The 23,016-nt window shown below is 23.8% G+C and overlaps 7 protein-coding genes across 7 annotated transcripts; 3 read left to right on the top strand and 4 right to left on the bottom strand.

Moving 5' to 3' along the window:
• Positions 1 to 567: 567 nt before the first annotated feature.
• Positions 568 to 5,229, bottom strand: SRAE_2000213000 (Hypothetical protein; the record flags this gene model as incomplete). Its single annotated transcript, XM_024653164.1, has 1 exon — positions 568 to 5,229. One exon carries the CDS (start codon positions 5,227 to 5,229, stop codon positions 568 to 570), a length of 4,662 nt encoding a protein of 1,553 aa, XP_024506667.1.
• Positions 5,230 to 10,504: 5,275 nt separating this feature from the next.
• SRAE_2000212900 (Hypothetical protein) lies at positions 10,505 to 11,395 on the top strand (the record flags this gene model as incomplete). Its single annotated transcript, XM_024653162.1, has 1 exon — positions 10,505 to 11,395. The coding sequence occupies one exon, from the start codon at positions 10,505 to 10,507 to the stop codon at positions 11,393 to 11,395; it is 891 nt and encodes a 296-aa protein (XP_024506666.1).
• Positions 11,396 to 12,068: 673 nt separating this feature from the next.
• On the top strand, positions 12,069 to 12,452 carry SRAE_2000212800 (Hypothetical protein; the record flags this gene model as incomplete). Its single annotated transcript, XM_024653161.1, has 1 exon — positions 12,069 to 12,452. One exon carries the CDS (start codon positions 12,069 to 12,071, stop codon positions 12,450 to 12,452), a length of 384 nt encoding a protein of 127 aa, XP_024506665.1.
• Positions 12,453 to 13,063: 611 nt separating this feature from the next.
• Positions 13,064 to 15,467, bottom strand: SRAE_2000212700 (Cleavage stimulation factor subunit 3; the record flags this gene model as incomplete). The annotated part of the gene is made up of 2 exons (XM_024653160.1): positions 13,064 to 15,331; positions 15,375 to 15,467. The coding sequence occupies 2 exons, from the start codon at positions 15,465 to 15,467 to the stop codon at positions 13,064 to 13,066; spliced, it is 2,361 nt and encodes a 786-aa protein (XP_024506664.1).
• Positions 15,468 to 15,663: 196 nt separating this feature from the next.
• On the bottom strand, positions 15,664 to 17,432 carry SRAE_2000212600 (LETM1-like domain-containing protein; the record flags this gene model as incomplete). Its single annotated transcript, XM_024653159.1, has 2 exons — positions 15,664 to 17,178; positions 17,223 to 17,432. The coding sequence occupies 2 exons, from the start codon at positions 17,430 to 17,432 to the stop codon at positions 15,664 to 15,666; spliced, it is 1,725 nt and encodes a 574-aa protein (XP_024506663.1).
• A 2,135-nt stretch (positions 17,433 to 19,567) lies between these two features.
• SRAE_2000212500 (Cathepsin L.1) lies at positions 19,568 to 21,180 on the top strand (the record flags this gene model as incomplete). Its single annotated transcript, XM_024653158.1, has 3 exons — positions 19,568 to 19,574; positions 19,928 to 20,042; positions 20,088 to 21,180. The coding sequence occupies 3 exons, from the start codon at positions 19,568 to 19,570 to the stop codon at positions 21,178 to 21,180; spliced, it is 1,215 nt and encodes a 404-aa protein (XP_024506662.1).
• A 1,053-nt stretch (positions 21,181 to 22,233) lies between these two features.
• SRAE_2000212400 (Hypothetical protein) lies at positions 22,234 to 22,982 on the bottom strand (the record flags this gene model as incomplete). Its single annotated transcript, XM_024653157.1, has 2 exons — positions 22,234 to 22,791; positions 22,848 to 22,982. 2 exons carry the CDS (start codon positions 22,980 to 22,982, stop codon positions 22,234 to 22,236), a joined length of 693 nt encoding a protein of 230 aa, XP_024506661.1.
• Between the last annotated feature and the right edge of the window lie 34 nt (positions 22,983 to 23,016).

Here is a 23,016-nt window from a genome sequence, read left to right as displayed (position 1 = left end):
GATGTAAAATAAATATTTCATTTTTGTGAGAATAAACAAACATTTTAACAAAAATAATTTAATTATTGATGACTGAATAATTTTGAACCTTCGTTCAATTTTTGTAATAAAATTTTTTATGTACTTAAAATAAAAAATCAAGTTATTTTATAATGATTAAATACAAATTTATTGTATGTTTTATTTAGTTAATCAAATTAATAAAAAAAAACATTTTTTGTTAAATATATTTTTTTATGCAAAAGTTGTGACAAATAATAAAGGTAAAAAAAGTTTTACTTTTTAAAATTAGGCTACAAAAAAGTGGTAATATACATATAGAAACCAAATTTTACACAAAAAAAGTTATCAAAAGTAACATTTATAATTAAATAATAGACTAATTTTTATTTATTTATATCAAAATATTATAAATAGAAATTTCATAACGTTTAAATAAATAAAGTATATTTCATATTATTTAAAAAAATAATTACAATTATTTATTTTTTAAATAGTGATTAAAGATAAAATACAATATAATACAATTTAAAATATACATAATAAAGTACAATACATAAAAAAAAGTTAATTTCCAGTAGGATTAAGGATATAATGAGCAATTTTTGACATATCATTACCACTAGAAAATAGTCCTGTTTCACGTGGTGGTCTTGAATATCCAAAAGATATAGAATGTTTCATCAAAAATCGAAGCATATCTTCAATGATATCATTATTGTTAACATTTTGTTTTAATATTCCTTCTATAGTTTTAAGAACAAATTGAAGAATATTACTTCCCATGTGATCAGAAGTTATAGGAGAATAAGTATCACTTAAAATACAATTTACCATGAAAAATTGACGTCCCATTATCATACGTGGAATGTATGTCTTCATATATGTAGGATATTCTGGAGATTTTTTAAGATAATCTCTAATTATATTTAAAATAACAAAATCTCTTTCCATACTATGAACTGGACAATTTTGAAGTTGTTTTAGAATTTCTAACATTTTTTTATCATTAATAAGATCAGTAATTTTACAATTTACATTAATTGAGGATAACATATGATAGTAGTAAGATCCTTTAAGAACAGTAAGAACTTGAGATTTTTTAGCTTTAAAACATTCATATTTTTTTCCATCACGTGGATACATACGACAAATACATATTAAAACTCTTATGTATGTAATTATACCACCTGGTAAAATTTTTGGATCTTTATTTAATATGCTAAACATTTTTTTTATCATATTATTATAGTTTCCAGCACTCAAGATATAAACTATTTGACTGACATTTACATCATCATACCAAATATCACATTCAAATCTATTGCTTACTTCTTGGTTTATAGATAATACCTCATCAGATATATTAATAGTGGCATCAGGATCATTAATTTGTGTTATTGTATTTTGTATTAACAACTTATCTATAATTGTTGTATGAATTGAAGATATATCATAACCAATAACTTCAGTAATCATCTTACATGCTTTCATCTTTGAAATTCTATCTTGATAATTGTTCCAGTCAATAGAATTATTATAAATAAAACAAATCATTTCATTAATATTACCATTGTAAAAAAATTCTTTTGATTCTTGATTAAAAAGTCCATTATCAGAAAGTATCTTTTCAATTGAATATTTAATAATTTTTTTTGAAAGTTCTTTTTCATATTTTAAAAATTCTTCTTGTTTGTCGTCTTCTAACAATTTAATATTTGTTTTGATAACTTCTTTAAAAATATTCAGATAGGCAATTTTTATTATTAAATTTCTTAAATTTCCAATATATAATAATGAATATTTTACAACAGTTGTTATATTTGACACATCAATGAAATTAATAATAGATATGATTAAATTTCTATCAAAATCTCCAACAAAAATATTATTTTCTTCTACATATTTTATACGTTTTTTAATAGCTGTAATAATACATTCTGATTGACTAAAACATAGTATAGATTTCGTATTTACAATAATATTAATCCATTTAAAAATATTATGAATATTAATTTCATTTGAAACAACCGGATAAACTAATTCTTTCATTTCATTTTCACTAGTACAACATAATAAATGAAAAGGTAATCTTTGAATTGCACATTGTGGCATACGTTTTCTTGCTGATTCACGTTCTTCTTCCATTACTTGAAACTCAATTATAGACATTTCTCCTACTAATTGAATTGATTCTATAGAATCAAAAGAAGTAGTAGATAAAACTTCATTTCCAAGAGATAATTTTAGTGAAGATAACCAATTACATTCAATTGATAGAATTTCGGCACTACGTTTTCCATATGATATTAAAAAGTCAATAACATTCTTCCAATTATAAAATAAATATTTTAAATCATCAGAAATATTTTTAACTTTTGTAAATTGTAAAAGTTTATCAATTAGTAACAATAATCCTTCATGATTATATGGTGACATTTTCATTATTGTTTCTTGAATTAATATTATATGATCTTCATTAATTATAATACCAGAAATTAAAGTAGAAGTTTTTTTTAACTGTTCTATATATTTGATATGATCATTCATCTCAAGTAACTCTGAAGTATAAAGACATGATTCTAGAGCAAATTGAAGACAAAATAAATTGAAATTAATATTGTTATAAATACAATATTCATGTGCAATATTATTAGGTACATTGAATCTAACAAGTGAAGATACAATTTCATTAAATGTCATTATATTAGAATAGTTAAATCCAAATTTAGAAAATTTTCTTTTCCATAAACTTTCATCATATTTTTTTTCAAGCATTTCAATTATTCCAATTTGGGGTATTTTATGATATATCATACTAACAAGTTCACATAAATTTATATATACTCTTGGGTTAGTATTAGTTTTTAAACGATTACGTATTTCTTGTAATATACTAGGAATGTATCTTTCAGAAATAGTACTAATTAATCCTGTAGCTAATTCCAAATCACAATCTGGTATTAGTAAAATTCTTTCTAACAATCCAACTGCTGAATGTTTAATAATTTCATCCACATAAATATTTTCTTTTTTTGAAATTACAAGTGTATTATAAATTTCAAGTAAATTAAAAACATCAAAAAATTGTCCATCTATTAATAACTGATTAAAAAGATTTTTCCATCCATCAATATAATCTCTAAATTTTATTTGATCCAATTTTTCATATTCTACAAGAGATGCAGCTATATATAACAATGTTTCAATGTTATATTCTCCATTCATAGGTAATTGAAGACAGCTTCGAGTAAATAATTTAGATTTTGGATTAAAAGCCATGTAATAATCAAGTTTACATTCTTTTTGTAGATGTGAAAGAGAATGTAACTCCCAATTAATATAATCAGAAGTATTCATAAATTCAACTGTATCATCTTGTAGTGTATAAACATCTTTAGAGTTTACAATATTAATAACGGTATTGAGAAATTTATGATATGTAGAAAATGCAATAATGTCATAAAAATTGGTTTTATCAGATCCATTTCCTTCTATCATGAATACTTTTAATGCTAACAAAACTATATTTGAAAATTGAATAATATCAAAAGATTTTTCACTCCATGCTTCATAAAGTTTCAAAAAAGTTTTATCTAGGACAACTTTAATCATTGATATCATTTTTGATGTTAATAAACATCTGTCAAATGACAAAGTAAACAATATTTCTGAAACTTGACCTATTTTACCATTCTCCAAACAAGCATTTAAAAGATATTGATAAGCTAAAACATTATCCATATTTGTTATTTTTATCACTTTTAGCATATTCTCCCAATCTTCAATATTATAATTAGATATTAAAACATTAATAAAATTTGCTGTTTCTTTAGGAGTTTCTAAAAAAAATGTTTGAGGTACCAAAATTTTAAAACATGAATAAAGTGATTCAATTGAAACTACTTTATCAAAAATTAATTTATATTTTTTAATCTTAAAAAGATAATTAAGTATGAAAGATTTTATGACTGATAATGTTTTGAAATAACATATTATTTCTTCTGAAGATTTTAACTTTTCCTGTCCACATTCATAAATTTTTAAAAGATATTCAACTGAATATTTAGCAACAGCAACTTTTGCTTCATTATTTGGAAGATTAAACAACCATTGTGTAGGTTCTTTTTTTTCAAATTCACTATATCGCCATTGAATTAAATGAGGTATCCATAATTGTTCATATATATAATCATAGGTAATATTAAAAGATTCTGATAATTTACAATATGAATGTCTTAATTGGCAAAGTTTCATTATATCTTTTGCAAGTATCTCAACATTAATTGAAGAAGAACTGACAGACAAACTTTGAATAAAATATTCAAATTCATTTCTATTTTTAATAATTTCTTTGATATCATAAGATAAATCTTTATAATTTTTAACTATTTGACGAATGTTTGATAATTTGCAACAATCAGCTAAATTATTTTTTATATCTTTTGAAATACTAGTATCAGTTAATAATGTGTAGACAGATTGTGTTAATTTTTTTGGCCATTCAAATGAAACAGCATCAACTAAATGTTGTAAAGTTTTAATTTGAAGCATTGAATCATCAATATTCTCTATAATATTACAAATACGATCAATTTTATCTTTTAAATTTCCTCTTTGAAAATCTTGTGTAAAAGAAAGTTGTTGTGTTGACCATTTTTGAACAAAATCACAGATAAGTAACTTAAAATCTAGTACAAATTCTTCACAGTAAGGTTTGAAAATATTTCTATATATATATTCATAATCATTTTCTTGAATAAACATCTTTTCAATAATATGAATACCAATATCTTCCTTTGAAAGATTAATAAATTGTTCAAATTTAAATGTTAAATTGTAACGTTCATTTAAAAAAACTAATTTAAGTAAATTTTCTTTTAGTTCATTTAATCTTCCAAAAATATCAGTTGAAGAAAATGAATCATAACCCATACTTGTTATAATATCAACAAAAAAACATTTTTCACCTGGAGTTAATGCTCTTTCTTTAACTGTTTTAAAAATTCTTTCTAACGAAAGAGAAATTTCATAAGCAACTGATGGAAAATTTTCGTTTTCTTCATCCTCCAAATCAAAAATTATTTTAATCAATGTTTCTGCATACATACAACCCATTTCACTACCAAGTGACATCAAAGTATAAGGCATAAAACTTTTTTCCATAAATTTCATAAGATTATTACGAATATCTTCATACAAAACATGGTATGAAAATATTTTCACCATTTTTTCTGCATTTTCTTTTGTGATATTTTTATTGAACTCAGATTTTAATATATTACGATTCCAAATAATATCAGCTCTTTTGTAGTTTCCTTCTTCAATAGAATCTGCCATTAATGAATACATTGATGTTTGTTGTGTGACAATACTAAGCCATTTTTCAAAAAATTCACTTGACGAAAAAATCATATTAGCTGTTGTAAATTGCTCTGATACAACATTAAATTGTTCCAAAATGTAACAGTTTTTTGTTCTAGTATCTAAACCAATATCTAATAATTTTTTTACAATATTAAACATTTTTAAAGAAATAATTCCTTCAAGGCATAAATCACAAACCACATCTTGATTCATAATTTTGTTGAGAATTCTATAAAAATTGTCAACATCCTCATTGTCATAGTCGTCACTTTTTAATTTTTCTATCAAATCAGAAGCTTTTGCTTTATATATTAAATCCAATGAAACACCAAATTTTTTAGCCAAATTCATAGCTTCATCAAATTTTTTCATAGAAATAAGTTTTTCAACCTTAATATCAGGAATTGCTTCAGTTATCATTTTTAAATTCAATTGTCTGTCTAATGGTTCAACAAAAACTATTGCATTTAAAATTGGATACCAACGAATAAATGTAGAATTTTTATTACAGTCAAAAGAGTATACTATTTCGTTTGTAGAAATCATTTTAATCTGAAGTTGATGTTTATTTTCTATTGATATAGAAAGAATTATATATAATCCTTCTAAAGAGCATGTTGTTGAAGTTGCTAATACTTGCATATCATGTATGATCTCATAATTGTTTGTATTACTGGTTAAAAGTGAAAGTTTTTTACACACCACAAACATTTTTAATTCGAATATATCCAAATATCCATCGATAGATAGAGCAAATCCAAATGAAGGGGTCACTGTAACAGAAAGATATCCTTTCGTAGAGTAAGCTTCTTTATATAAAAACATTCCTTCAGAAGTTAATCTATAACATTTGTTAAATCCTTCAGAATTTCCTGTGAAATAGTATAACAAGTTTTTTTCGGGATTAAATGTTATGACACCATTAGAAAGCGGATCATCAATAATTCCTGATGTTGTTTTCTTATTTATTGCCTCAGACAAATTATCAGCTCTTTCATAAAAAGAAATTTGACCAGATAATGTTATCCATACAGTTGTTTCAGCATCTTTATCATTTACAATAACATATGTTTGATTTTTCCAACGATGACAATAGATGACAGGTCGATTGAGAAGTGGTATTATCAAAGGTAATTCGGCACAATTATTTCTTTTACCATCATAAAATATAATTTTATTATTAGAAGATACACCAACAATAATATGTGATAAAGGAAGATTACTCACTGCCTTAAGAGAATCAACTAAAAAAAATTGCTATAAAAAGTAATTGAATTAAAAAACGTACAGGGAAGTTTGTTATTAAAAATCACAGAAACTTTTTCTCCAATTTGCAAATTTGATATATTGTTTCCAAAAGCTGCAACAAAATTTTTAGAATAATTGTTCCATATAAATGAATTACTAAAAGTTCTGTTTTCACAATCATTATCTTAAAAAAAATAAATAACTATATAAAAAAATAAATTTACATTTTAATGATGCAAGTTTATAAACTTCAAATAATGAGTTTGATTCAAGTCTTTCGTAATCACCAATTGTTTCATTGTTAATATCTTCATTTTCTAGGACAACTTCAATAGAATTCTTCATCATTAATGATCAATTAAAAAAATGTACAGATGATTATAAATTTAATATGAAATATTACTTTAAATGCAAAAAATTTAAATAAAAATTTGGTTATAATGGTTAATAAAAAATCGTGAAAAAGAAGCACTTTAAAAATTCAAAATTTATATTATTCATTATTACCTGTATTTACACTATAATTGAATATCGTATATTTGAATACAATATGATGCAATAATGTTTTTATTTTCGAATATAATAAAATTCTCCCCTAACTCTATAACAACAATTTAAATATTTTTATAAATCAAAAAAATTCTGTCGTTTTTTTTTTAAATTTTACATTAATAATATACTGAAATATTATCTTAATTTTTTTTTACTCTATAGCAAATTAGTACAATATTTTACTAGCTATTAAACTATGCCATTTTTAATAAGTTAAAACATTATTTTGATTAGATTTCAACTTCTTGATATTATTTATTCTTAATATCTGAGTATAAAAATTTATATTATTATCAATGCTTAATTTTGGAGTCACTGAGGTATTTGAAATTTTTTTTAATAATACAATGTTGATTTAACAAAATTTTTTTATAATAAAACAACAAATAAAAAAGAAAAATAAATAATTGAAAAATTAAAAAAAAAAAAAACAACTTTTTTTGGAATTTTAATATGCCACTATATTCATTCGATAGCCCTTGAAACAGGATGAATTTTGAATATAATCAACAATATTCGAAAATCAAAACTTCAGAAGTTATAGGGAGTCAAAGTTGAGGGGCGAAATTGGGGAATATTTTTTTGTAAATCTCGACTTCCTTGATAATATTGTAAATGTTAAAAATAAATACTTTATTCTAGATCATTTTTTTACGAGTAATTCATTAAGCCTATTCACAACTTTATAGGACTTCTAGAAATGAAGATATGATAAGAAATATTTTTAAAAAAAAGTTTTAAGAATTTAGTGATAACTCAAGTTAATGACGTCACAGAACTATGAAACTTGTTGCGCTAGGCTTATTTCGTAATTTAAGGCATACCTTACGTTGAAATGATTTTCAAATTTTCAACTGTTCTTGAGATATGAAACTTGGTACTTTTTCGCGCGTAATCCATTGTCATCATTTTTTTATATCTCAATAGTGGTTTAAGATATAAAAATATTTTGAAGGTAGACCCCACTTGAAAACTCGATTTAAGTAAATTGCAGAAATCTGATTTCATTTATCTTGATTTTGAAGCGAGATATGAACAAAGGCAAAAATTTTTCTAAAATATTTATTGTTCCCGACTTTTTAGTATCTCAGCAAATAATTGTCCTATAAAGATGGGACCAGTTTCATTCGATTTGTATTCAAAAGTAGGTCTAGAATATTAATTTTTACAGCTATGACATTATTATTTTCAAAGATTCAGAAAATGGCTAAAAATATTCTAAATTTCCGACTTTACCTCTAAAACTGTGACCAAAAATAAACAACTTTTTTTGAAATTTGAATATGCCACTATAGTCATTCGATAGCCCTTGAAATGGGATGAATTTTGAATATAATCAACAATATTTGAAAATTAAAATTTCAGGAGTTATAAGGATTCAAAGTTTGGGGGCGAAATTGGGGAATATTTTTTTTAAATCTCGATTTTTATAATAATATAGTAAATTGTGAAAATAAATACTTTATTCTAGATCATTTTTTTACGAGAAATTCATTAAGCCTATTCACCTCTTTATTAGACTTCTAGAAAAAAAGATATGATAAGAAATATATTTAAAAAAAAGTTTTAAGAATCTAGTGATAACTTAAGTTAATGAAGTCACAGGTCTATGAAATTGGATGCGCTGTGCTTCATTCGTGATTTTAGGTATACCCTACGTTGAAAATATTTTTAAATTATCAACCGTTCTTGAAATACTGTGCTTGGTACATTTTCGCGCGTAATCCATTGTCACCATTTTTTTATATCTCAAAAGTAGTTAAAGATATAAAAAAATTTTGAAGGTAGACCCCACTTGAAAACTCATTTGATATCAATTGCAAAAATCTGATTTCATTTATTTTAATTTTGAAGCGAGATATGAACAAAGGCGGAAATTTTTCTAAAATATTCATTGTTCCCGACTTTTTAGTATCTCAGCAAATATTCATCCTATGAAGATGGGACTGGTTTCATTCGATTTCTATTCAAAAGTAGGTCTAGAATATTAATTTTCATAGCTATAACTTTATTTTTTTTCAGAGATATAAGAATTGGCTGAAAATATTCTAGATTTCCGATTTTACCACTAAAAATGTGAACAAAGAAAGACAACTTTTTTTGGAATTTGAATATGCTACTAAACTCATTCGATAGCTCTTGAAATGGGATGAATTTTGAATATAATCAACAATATTCAGAAATTGAAACTTCAGGAGTTATAAGGATTCTAAGTTGAGGGGCGAAATTGGGGAATATTTTTATGTAAATTTCGACTTCTATGATACAATGAGATATTTTACAAATAAACAGTTGTTTCTAGATCAATTTTTTACGAGAAATTCATTAAGCCTATTCATATCTTCATAGGACTTCTAAAAATGAAGATATGATAAGAAATATGTTAAAAAAAAGTTTGCGGAATCTAGCAATATCTCAAGTTAATGAAGTCACAGAACTATGCAACTTGATGCGCTGGGCTTCTTTCATAATTTAAAGTATACTCTACGTTGAAAACTTTTTTTTATTTTCAATGTTTCTTGAGATATGAAGCTTGGTACCTTTTCGCGCGTAATCCATTGTCATCATTTTTTTATATCTTAATAGTGGTTTAAGATATAAAAATATTTTGAAGGTAGACCCCATTTGAAAACTCATTAAAAGAGGATTGCAGAAATCTGCTTGCATTTATTTTGATTTTGAAACGAGATATGACCAAGGGCGGAAATTTTTCTAAAATATTCATTGTACCCCACTTTTCAGTATCTCAGCAAATACTTATCGTATAAAGATGAGACTAGTTTCATTCGATTTCTATTCAAAAGTTAATATAGATTAATAATTTTCATAGCTATAACGTTATTATTTTTAGAGATTCAGAAATTGGCTGAAAATATTCTAGATATTAGACTTTACCTCTAAAAATTGTGATAAAAAAACTTTTTTTTGAAATAGAATATGCTACTATAGTTTTTCGATAGCTTTTGAAACGTGATGAATTTTGAATATAATTAACAATGACTTGATTTCAGAGTCACGTTCGTATTACAAATTGTTTTTGAAAATTCGAATATTTAATGTATGTATAATTTTTTTTAAATCTTGAATATGACAAAAACTTTTTTTACTTTTTACCGACTATCAATTGCTCCATTTACTATATATTTAATTTTTATTTATACAGTAGATCAGTGAATCCAAAAGAGATTCATTATCAAAATAAAAAAAACGACACTTTTCTCAATATTACATTTGTTTTAATAAATATGAATATTAAAAATTTCATCTTTTTTTTTGAATTTATAAAATCGTATATAATTCTATTGATTATTACAAAAATATTAAATTTTTATTTAACATGAATGTAGTTGTGGATAATTATGAATATACTCAACTTAAATCCGATATAGAAAATATATTTGAAGGTATAAAAAATTTATTATTAAAAGATTTAGAAAATCCAAATGAGTATTGGATTAATTTTGATTTGGAATTTACAAAAAAAGTTTCTGATGATGAATATAACTTTCCACAAGCTAATGAAAATTTTAATAAAATGATTAATGAAAAAAACAAAAAAATAAAGAAGCATGAAAAGAAAAATAAAATAAGGTGCAAGAAAAGTGCGAAAAATGGAAAAAGAAAACCATCAGAAGGTAAAAAAGTATTGAAGAATAAAAACATTACATCTACAGATGACTCAGATTCATTAAAAAATTTTGAAGTTTCTGAAACGTCATTAGACGACTCTCTGGATTTACTTGTTTCAGGAAAATATGATAAATCAAAGAAAAGTATGTATGTTTATAAAACAGAAAATGCAATTTCCAGAAAAAAAGTTAGAAGCAAGAATAATTCTCCAAAAAGAAGTAGAATAATAAAAACCCGTAAGTCAAAGAAAAAAAATTACTTTCCGATACCTGACGATGATGTTGATAATGATAAAGCTTTATCAAAAGTTTTAAAACAAAATTTACCAAACAAAGGTGCAGGAATTTATGGAACAAAAAACTATGACTACAATGAAACTACATTAGAAGCAGATATAGATGTTGATCACATAAAAATTAAAAAAATAGAATCTTCATGTAATGTTTCAAATTCAAAAATAGATCCTAACTTATTATCATCCAACAATAATGCATTAAATTTTCATAGAAGTGAAACACTAAAATTTTTAAGAGAAGCTTGCTTTAATTCAAAAGTTCTACTTTTTAGACCTAAAAATTTGTTAACTAAGAATAAATAAAAGTTCAGTACAAAAGTTGTCTATATTTCAGATATTAAAAACCTTAAAATTTATTTTTTAATAATAATATACATAATTGATTATATTTGCTTTATGGATTGTCTCTAATTTATAACTTATAGATAAATAAAATATTTCGAAAACAAAATCAATCTTTGTATTAATATATTTTTAATGAAAAATTTTTACCATATATTTGCATTTAAAAATTAAATTAATAAGTTTGAAAATTTTATGTAAAAAATAGCACATTGAGCAATATACTTAGCTGTTATATTTTTTAACCCTTTGAAATTTTATTCTATTTGAAATACTTTTTAAAATTATTTATCAATCTTCTAAGTTTATTAATTACATTATTCTGAGTAAAATTTTTTTTAAATAATAATGATAGTTATAAATAAATTTTAATAATTTACTACATTATTTATATTTTTATTTATTTTGTCATATATAATAGTAAAACATATTTTATTACTGAATTTAAAAAAATATTACTATGTTATATATTTTTATTATACTCTTAATCAATTTTACATATCTTCTTCATAATTGTACAAATGAAAATTCAAATAGTAGAAGAAAGAAAGTTTCTTCCAGTATAAATATTAAGACAAGCAATTTCAAAGCCAAAAGATTGGTACAAAATTCATTTAATTTAAATAAAAAATCAATGCAATATTCTCCACCTAATAAAAACAATAGAAAAAATATTTCAAATTCTATTAGAACGAAAAAAAATAGCTCTACATTTGAAAGAGATTTAGTGGATGATCAAAGTAAAAATAATTTAAAAAAAAAATTGAATGTTGCAAAAAATAATATAAAGCAAACAGGTGTTATTAGTCCTATTGAATTGGTTACAAATACTAATGAGAATCAAATAAGTACTTCAAACATTGAATCAGTATCACCTAATGAAAATGAAAAAAAATGTAAAAAGGTTAAAAAAGAGTCTGCAAATACTTTTAATAAATTAGTAGTCCTTCCACCAAACTCTTTTTCCTCACCAGAAAGTATTAGAGAAAACTGTCTCAATTCTAAATATTTACGATAATAAATCAACAATATTTTAATTATATTTTTTTTATAGAGAAATCTTTTAAAAATACTAACTTGACAAAACAATTGTGTTATAACAATATAATATTTATAAGAAAAAAATTTTAGTCACAAAATAAATAAACTATTTTTAAAAATTTTTTATTCGTACAGATTTATTTAATTAATTTATAAATATAAATAATTATTAAAATAATCTAACTTTTTGAGATATAATTTAAAATTTTTATGTTTTAAAAATTAAATACAAAAAAAATTTTTTATTTAAAATCGAAGTATATTAAAAAAACCAATATTTAGTTTACTTTCATTAACAGTAGTTTGATAATATCTATAGTAACTTTAACTAAATAAACAACAAAATACAAATGATCAAAAAAATAAATTTTTTATCATACATACAAACTTAATTAATTATTTCACGTTATCTTCATAGTTTCTAGTAAAAATATCATTGGTTTAATTTAGAATAAAAGTTGGTAATATATATATAAATTCACAAAATGTTTATAGTATATTTTAGACTTATATACTAGCTTAGTTTATACTTTAAATCTTTTTTGTTAATAACTGAAAATACAATTAATAAGGATAATATATTTTATATTATTCAAATTTGCATAATAACTCAAAAAGTTTATTTATATTTACAAAAGGTCCTGATTTGAAGCTTGTTGAAGAAGGACATTTTTTAATAACTTCCATTACAGATTCTGGAGGCGGAAATATACCACCAGAAGTAGGATGTAAGGATAAAGATGAATCTCCTACTGGTAAATAGGGAACCATCATAGAAGTATCTGGGTGATGTGTAACCATACTACGTGCATCATTCAATGCTATTCCTTCCTCATTTTCATTACTTTCGCTTTCGTTATCACTATTTTCTGAACTATTTTCATCAGATGATTCTGCATATTCTGTTTCTGTTGAAGAATAAGAACACCTACGAGTACGTTGATTAAATAAATTATCAATATTAGTATCTCCTTCATCATCTGATGAATCTGGTAACTCTTCTGTAATTAAATCATATAATATGTCCTCAACAACTTCCTCTTTAGATTTAATATCATTTAAAGCATTTAATGCATCAAGACTATTTTCATCTATTTCTGGTTTTACTTCATTTTTAGAATCTGCTTCCATTTTAACGTTATCTAAACCTAATTGTTTAAGCATCTTTTCTACATTTTTTACATCCTCTTCAACACAAGCAGTATCATTACCATCATCGTCATCATTATTTTCTATTTGATCTTGGTCTATATCAGGAGATGATTCATTTACAAAACAAACACTTGATCCTAATTGACTACCTTTGGCAGCCATTGCATCAATTTTATCATAGTCAACAGATAAAGGATAATCAATGTCTTCTAAATCTTCAACACTCATTGGAACAAGACCATTTACTTTTAATCTATCAATAAATAAATGAATTTCTTTTCCTCTACAAAACTTTTCTAGTGCTTTTCGTCTCCTATGTTCAACTTTACTTAATGAGTAAGGATCACCTGTGACTGTTTCTTGTCTTATATACATATCCCAGACAGGTGCCAATTCAACATTTGTAAATTCGTCGCAATTAACAATTTGTTCAAATAATACTCTAAGATTATTATCATCACCAATCATTTGAATAAATTTCAAGTATTCAATCATAAAATCAATTTCATTTGAAAAACGTTGCTTACCCAATTCTAATATTCTTATTGCAATGGTAGCATCATTTGCAGCATGAAATTCTATTTCAGCTGCTGCAAAGTAAACTTGATATAAAACACGATCATCATTTCTAGCTCTTCTAAAGATATCACGTTGATGTCTGATACTGGTATTTCTTCTAGCAAATGACATATAATGAATGTATGCTAATGATGGTTGAAGATCTTGTTGACTAATAATATATTCATAAACTTCCTCAGCTTCTTTTATCTTATTTCTTTCTTCAAAAAATGTAGCAAAAGCAAAATGTAACACTTGAGCATCACGCATCATACCTTGTGTTGCTTTTGTAAATTTCTTTATTATCATATCTTCAGTATTTCCTGCCTCAACTTCATCACCTTCTTTTTCAAAAATTTTTAAAAATTCTGTCAAAAATTCAAAATAATCAATCCATATTTCAATTGAGTATCCAAAACACAACAAAGCTTGACAATAAACATAATTAAGTCTTTTAAAAAATGTAGATCTATCACAAATTTCTAAAGGATTCTTTTTTTCAAACTTTATATATTGTTTCCATAGTTCTAGTTGTTCTTCCTCTAATTCACCACCCTTCAAAGGAACAGAAACTGTACTTCTATTTATAGAATTTGTCAAATTTTCAATTTGTTGAGTTACTGTTGAAGTTAATTGATAAATTTTTTTAATATTCTCTGATCCTTCAGGTGTTTCAACAAAACATTCACCTTCCATTTCTTGATATTCTTTATATAATAAATCAATTGATTCCATTGGTACACTTAACGCATGCCTAAAAGCTTTCCGAATTGCGGATGAAGTATTAACAGAATTATTCTCATCACTAGTTGCAGCTAAAGCTTTACAATTATCAATATATTCCATATAAATGTCAAATGAATTCATATCATTACCAACATGCTCTATGGCAAATACCAATGCTTCTTCATAAGTTGTTAAACCAGATGTCCTAGAAACATTTGTTTCTTTAACATAAGATATATAATATTTCCATAATTCAATATCTAATACATCTAATAAACATCTAGAAAAAAGATTTTGAACTTCATCATCATTATTATATTTAGCTTCATGTTCAATATATTTTTTCCAAAAATTTCCATTATTAGGAAATTGAGCAATTAATTTTTCATAAAATTGCCGTACATTACGAATATCATGAGTCTAAACTATAAATATTATAATGTTTACATTAAAAAAAACATACCTGATTTTCTTTAAGAAGTGAATTCCAAGCATCAATATCATAAGGATTTACTTCAATTCTTCTATCAAAAGATAGTTGAGCAAGAGAACTCATAATTTCATTATCTTTAAAAAGAAAGGAATACGTTTGTACACACAAAATGAATTTGGAATTATGTGTCCTTATTAATGAGAAATAAAAAAAGAATATAACTTTATTTATTACTTACAAAAGAAAAATAATAGAAATATGGCACACTACAAATTATTTATTAAAAAAATTTTTCTTGTTAACTTTGATCAATCCTGTACTAAGTTTCTTTTGTTGTGTTTTTACCACGCTTTTTTTTTAATTGCTCTGATTCAATTTTAGCAACAACACTATCAACATTTGTTATTAATGATTGAACTTTTGATCGTAAACGTTTTGAAGCTTTAGACTCTTTAAAAATATCAGCACTTAAGGATTGTACTTCTTGAATATCTTCTTTGTGTTCCATAAGTTTCATTCGTAGTTCACCGATATCATGAATAGCATCATTAAAAACATTTTCAGTGGCAGTTTGTGAATCTTTATCATTTAAAATTTCTTTGGTAATAAGTTTATTGGCAGTTATTGAATTATCAAAAACACTAAGATCACTTTCTTTTGCTGGAATAAGTTTTTTGTCATTTGATGGATCTTCTGCAAACAAAGAAATTTCTTTAATTTCATTACTAACTGGAACAATTATTTTTTCACCTTCCTTTTCTTTTTCAGTTTGAATTTTTATTTTCTTTTTAGCATCTTCTAAAAGTGTGCGTTCATCTTTTATAACTTCTTCTATTTTCTTTATTAATTCAAGTCTCTCTTGATAACTAACTTTTTTACCTTCAATTTCGGTAAGTTTTTGACTCATTTCATCAGCAACTTCTTTTGGTAACTCCGATAAAATAATTTTCATACGTTTGGTAAAACTCATATGTTCAGGAAAATATAAAGCACGTGAAAGTAACAATAACGTTGGAGGAATTTCATTATTTAAAGACAAAGCAAGCCATTGTCTTAATTGTCTACGCAATCTTTTTTCACTTACACCAATAGCTCTCATACCACGAGCAAGGCACGCTTGTTGGACTTCAATATCACTAAGAGCATCAACACCACCTTCACTCATTATCAATTTGTCATCTGATTGTAACTCTCGAAGTTTCATTTTCAATTGAAAACGTAACATTTCAGGTGACCAAGTTGGTTGAATACCTAATAAACGACAAAGTGCTCGTAATTGTTGAACAGCCAAACTATCTAAAGTTAATTCATCTTCAAAATATTTGGCAAATTTAAAGATATCTTTATTGGAAACATAACCATCACCTTCACGAACAGATTTGATAAAACTGGCAAACATTAAAGCTGCAGAGTCCTTACCATCTGATGTATCTTTTCTCTCCAAACCAATTTCTTCTAAAGTACTTTGAAGAAATTTGGCCATTTCAACACGTACCTTAATTTGCTTTTTATATTTTTCTCTTTCTTTTGACTCCTCTTTAAAAGTACTTGGAAGCATATTTGGAAATAATTTAATAAATATAGGTAAAGCTAATTCCATAAATGGTACAATAATAAAAATAGAAAATGGTACAAGCCTAAATAGATCTGCTACCGTGCGAACAAGTTGTTGTTTTTCTTTTCTTAATAATGTTTCCCCCTTTGCTAATCTCCATAAATATTTTAATGATATATTTGTTTCAAGAGCAAGTAATCTGAATCCATGATAATAATGTTTTAATTCATTGATAATTCTTGTTTTTATTGGTGGTTTTGGAGTGGTTTTAGTTAGAGACTAAAAAATTAAAGTTTTAAATTTAAATAAAAAGATAAAGTTACCTTTTCTTTCTTTTCTTCTTCTTTATTTGCCAACTCATCTTTTAATATTGACAATGTTTCTTCTAATTTTGTTCGTTTTTCGTTAGAAACAGTTCTTACAAGGAAAGCTTGATAAGGTGAAATATGTTTAACATTTGAAAAAAGAAATTTTGAATAATTTGCATAGTAATATCCATGGGCACTGGTAGCCCGTTTAACCAAAGACAACATAAACAAAAATCAAGGTAATTAAGATAGTGGGAAATTGATGCGCATGTACCTATAATAAAAATTATGGAATAGATAAATTATATCACTAGTAAATAATAAATTAAATTAAATTAAATTTTTTCTACAAATAAGCAAAATCAATCTATCTTTTTATACCAAAATTTGATAATTATACGACAATTAGCATGATACTCCCAAAACGAAAATATTGGTGTACTACTTATTCAAGAGGTATCATTAAATTAAACTATTGTATATTATATGTATGAACTTAATCAGAACTCACTTTTACAGTAATATTCAAAAACATTAATTGAGTATAATAATTTTTATTATTGATTTTACCATAAAACTTTATAAAAATGTTTGATAATTTAAATTTTGTAAATATACCGTTGTACTACAAAATTAAATAAATAGATAAACAACAAATAAAAATATATTTATTTATTTTTCAATGCTGATATTTATTTACATGTGCAGATGGGTAGTAATATTTTAAACTAGTATATGTTTTTAATATCTAGAAATTTAAAGACAAAATATGTCATATTAATGTATGATTTAACAGCTATTTTACAAAAATAAGCAAAAAAAATTAATACAAAATTTCTTCTTTAAAATAAAAAATAAAATATGATCATATAATATAAAAAAAACAGATTTAACTGTAATACTTTAAATTGGCAAATTATTATAAAATATCTTTGATACTTTTATAAAAAAAAGTATCATTTCATGATATGAAAAATCTCGTAAAATGAAAAATATATATTAAAACATTGTTTTTATTTTTTGCTTGTTTTTGATTTTTCAATTTCATCATGCCTTCATCTTTTTTAACTAATGATGCCATGGTTTTTTTATACACAAAATTTAAAGGAAAAATAACTGAAAATTAAAAATTTCAAGCTGAAATATAAAAAAAATTTGCTTTTTTAAACATTTTTTTCATAAATATAAAAAGTTTCAAAAAGAAATAGATAATTGTGAAGTTTTCTAGTATACAAATATTTTAATTTTACATTGACATTTCTAAAAATGTTTTACCTTTTTTTTTCAATAATAAAAAAAAACATTCTGATCATCTTTCTTTGAAATTCTTAAAAAATTTTTTATAAAGTTTTTGAAATATCTATTTCTTTAAATTTAATATTTTTTAACTTTCATTTTATTATTTTTGGCTTCAAAATTTTATCAAAAATAATTAAAAACTTGTGGTATTTCTTTTTTATTATTTTTTCTATAAAAGATTAGATTGTTTTATCAAACAAATTTTATCAAAATTAGTTATTTAAAAAACTTACTTTTAAATATTTTTGATAACACAGTAATTTTGATAAGTAGATTTCTTTAACTATCCAAAAAAATATTTGTTTATTTTATAAAATAAAAGATTTTGAACAATTTATTTGATACTAATTTTAAGGATTTTTTTTTATAGTTAATACTAAAGTAATCACAACTAAAAAAGACAATTGTTTTTGGTACTTTGTAATATACATTTTTTTTTGATATTTTTATACCTAATGATTTTTGATCTTTATTTTTAATATCATATTTTAATTTGAATAACAATTTTTAAGATATCACTATCATCTCTAAAATACTTTATTTGTTATATTATCAGACACATAAAATTTGATATATTAATGAAAATTTTAATGCCCAATTACTTTTTTTTTTATGATAGAAAACATGATAGCAAATTCAATTTACCATATAACAAAATAAATGATGAAATACATTTCTACATACATGTCTGATTCACATAATTTCATATTTCCTCTTATCAGTTTATTTTTATAGTGACCCTAAGTTAAACAAGATAACTGACTATAAAATGGTGAAAAGGATAAAAATATACTTCTCTTTAATACCAATTCTAAAATTGAAGGTCAAAATTCAAAAGATCGTCTCTCCTGTCTACATATTATTTTTTTTTTTTTCGATTTCTTCATTTTACAACAAAGTAAAAGGAACAAAAATTATCCTGTTAATATACTAAAATATATATATATATCTAAGACATTTTAAAATAACAATCATTTTAGTTAATCTTTCAATTGTAATATTTTCTTATTTATTGTGTAATCTATATAATTTATTAATAGACAATTTGTTATTTATTTAATATGATAAGTGATTTATTTTAATTTTAAAAATTAAACTATAAGATAATTTGTACCATCTTAAGGTCAAGTCTTACACTTTTGCCAAAGTCATGAGATCCTCCAAACAGCTTGTTATTTTATTATTAACTTTTCACATAGTGATTGGCAAGACACTTCTTTAAAAAATTTAAACAATGACATCTGCCTTATCTTTTAGCAAGTAAACATATGGCATAAGACCTAGATATTTGAATTATAAAACTTTGATCGTCGTTTCGTTTTTAATATCGATGTTATTAAACTTTTAGGAGGCACATATATATATATATAAAACATATATTTTCTTAAATTATTTTTCATTATAAATAATATTTTTTTTAGGAATAATGAATAGATCATTTCTAATATTTCTTACACTTGTTTTGATTGTCGCTTTTATTAAGGTTGACTGTGGAAAAATTAATAAAGATTCTGTTGATAATCAAGAATATCTCAGGTATTAATTTTAATTATTTTATATTATAATAAATATAATTTTTAGAAGTCAATATCTTGTCACAGATGATGATGATTATGTAGAATCTAGTGAGGAGATTAATGAAATTGCTAAAGCTGTTAAAGCCGGTCACCCAGAGAGGAACATTAAATTTTCAGATAAAAAAAGTTCCTTGGAAGCTATGATGAAGCAAGGTTTAGAAGATTGGGAGTTATACAAACAATTGCATAATAAAAAATATGCTCATGAAAAGATTGAAAATGAAAGAATGTTTACATTTTTGACAAATCAACAACGTGTTCGTGAACATAATAAACGATTCCTTGAAGGAGAGGTATCTTATGAAATTGAAATGAATCATCTTGCTGATCTTCCTTTTGAAGAGTACTCTCGTCTTAATGGTTTTAGAATGCCAAAGAAAGGATTACTTGGTGCTGTTAAAAGCAATGCCACAAGATGGTTAGCACCATTAAATGTAGAAATTCCAGATAGTGTTGATTGGAGAGAGAAAGGATTTGTTACAGAAGTTAAAAATCAAAAAGCTTGTGGAAGTTGTTATTCTTTCTCTGCTACAGGTGCTCTTGAAGGACAACATAAAAGAGTTACTGGAGAACTTGTATCATTATCTGAACAAAATATTGTTGATTGTTCTACTTCTTATGGTAATAATGGATGTAATGGTGGTTTGATGGATTATGTATTTGAATATATCAAAGAAAACAAAGGTGTTGATACTGAAGAGTCATATCCATACAAAGGAAAAGAGGGAAAATGTCATTTCAAGAAACGTGACATTGGAGCTACCGATATTGGATATTTTGATCTTCCAGAAGGTGATGAAGAAGCTTTAAAGGTTGCTGTTGCAACTCAAGGTCCAATATCTGTTGCTATTGATGCTGGACATACCTCATTCCAAATGTACAAGAAAGGAATATATTATGAACCAAAATGTAGTCCAGAAAATCTTGACCACGGTGTTTTACTTGTAGGATATGGAACCTGCCCAGAACATGGTGATTACTGGATTGTCAAAAATTCATGGGGTACAACTTGGGGAGAACAAGGATACATCAGAATGGCAAGAAACAAAAAAAATCACTGTGGAATTGCAACAAAAGCTTCCTACCCTCTTGTTTAACTTTATTAAATACTTCTTTCATTTTTTTTAAAATAAAATAAAATTATAAAAAACACACATCTTTTAAAAATTTACATGGATAAAGTTTGAGCTGATAAAGTTGTTTTTCAAACTTTAATGAACCTTTCAATACAAAAAGTTTAATCACAAGAAACAGAATATTATACTATTCCGAAAATTATAATTATTTTGAAAATTAAAAAAAAAAAAACTGGTATAAAGATGTCATATGATCCAAAATAATCTTTTTAGTTAGGATTTTTTTAATAAATAAAGATATAATCCATCTTTAAATATTAAATAAATAATTAAATTGTTTAAGAAACTTTATTCAAATGTTTTAATAAAAAAATGATATTTTTTTTATTAAATTGACTTTTTAAACATTATTTGAAAATTTTTTAATAATGTCTTCATTTTTTCAATATCATGTTACAGGCTGTTTTACTATTTTCTTTCCATTAAAAGTATTAAACGGTTCTTTACACTTTTTTTTTTGAAATAATTTATTACTAAATAATATTCTTCATCATCACAAACTATTCTTTTACCAATTTAGTTTAAAGTATCTTTAATTTTCATTACATTTTTTTTTATTAAAAATATTTAGTATAAGTAATAGTAGTAGAATATATTCGAATTTATTATTATTGAAATTCTTGAAATCTAAATTTTTTTTTCATTTAATATTGTACTTTTTCCATATCATTAATTATTATTTTAACAAAATTAAAAATTTTATAAATGTCAATGATTGATATATAATTGGTATAAGAACAAATTTAAAAAAAAAAACAGAAATTTTTTTTGATCATCATTTCTCAAATTTACAAGAATAGAAAAGGTAAAAGTTTAGTTAAAGAAAAAATAGCATAAGTAGATGTTTAACAATATGCTATTGTATTAACAAACCAAAAGTCAAACTATATTAAATTTGAAATTTGTTTTCCACTTTTTTTTTTCAGCATTAATAATATATATCAAATTAGATATATTCTTCATTTATTTTTATTAATAATTATATTTTAAACAATATATTGGTTTATAATTCTTTTATATAAAAATTTCTGAATCAACATTTTCCATACTTGGGATTGTTTTATTATTTAATTTTTCAAGTTCATGTAAATTAGTCTCATTTTCTTTATTAAAATTACTTCCTTCTTTAGTGGGTTGGATTAAAGTAAAATGAGGATATGCAGTTTTTGCTCCATGATGCCTTTTATCACAATAATATTTCCAGCATGAAATAACAATTACAATAAACCAAATTTGAAAAATAATTATAATAGTATATGTAGATATATGATATATTAATAAAATATCTTGAAAAATACTAGGTTCTGTAATAATTATATATAGTAATGCTATAACTTGAAAACAACCAATAAATAATCCAACTATTTGTAATGTTATAAAAGGTATCATACAACTAGGACTTTCTTTCCATATCGCCCACGTCATAGAAAGTGCATGAGGACAAATCATAAAACATCGAAAAATTAATGATTGTTCATTACTATTTGATTCTTCTAAGATATTAATAATTATTCTAATAAGTAAAAATAAAAGTGCTACATCTAATAGAAGTGTTATTATTTTAACTCCTGTCTAAAGATTAAAAATCATCTTTATATAAATATTGTTAGTAAAAAAAAAAAACATACAGTAGAATGAAGTAATCCACAACAACACTGATATTTTGAATTATTTCTATCAAAAGATTCTATATTAATTTCTTCAACATTAGATAAGCTATATAAGCTTGATGATTTATTTATTTCAATTATTTCACAAGCCATGATATATGAAATATTAAAAAGTTATATCCAATGT

Source organism: Strongyloides ratti, assembly GCF_001040885.1.
Source record: "Strongyloides ratti genome assembly S_ratti_ED321, chromosome : 2".
In the NCBI taxonomy this organism is placed as follows: domain Eukaryota; kingdom Metazoa; phylum Nematoda; class Chromadorea; order Rhabditida; family Strongyloididae; genus Strongyloides; species Strongyloides ratti.
This window is presented reverse-complemented; position numbering and strand designations above follow the sequence as displayed.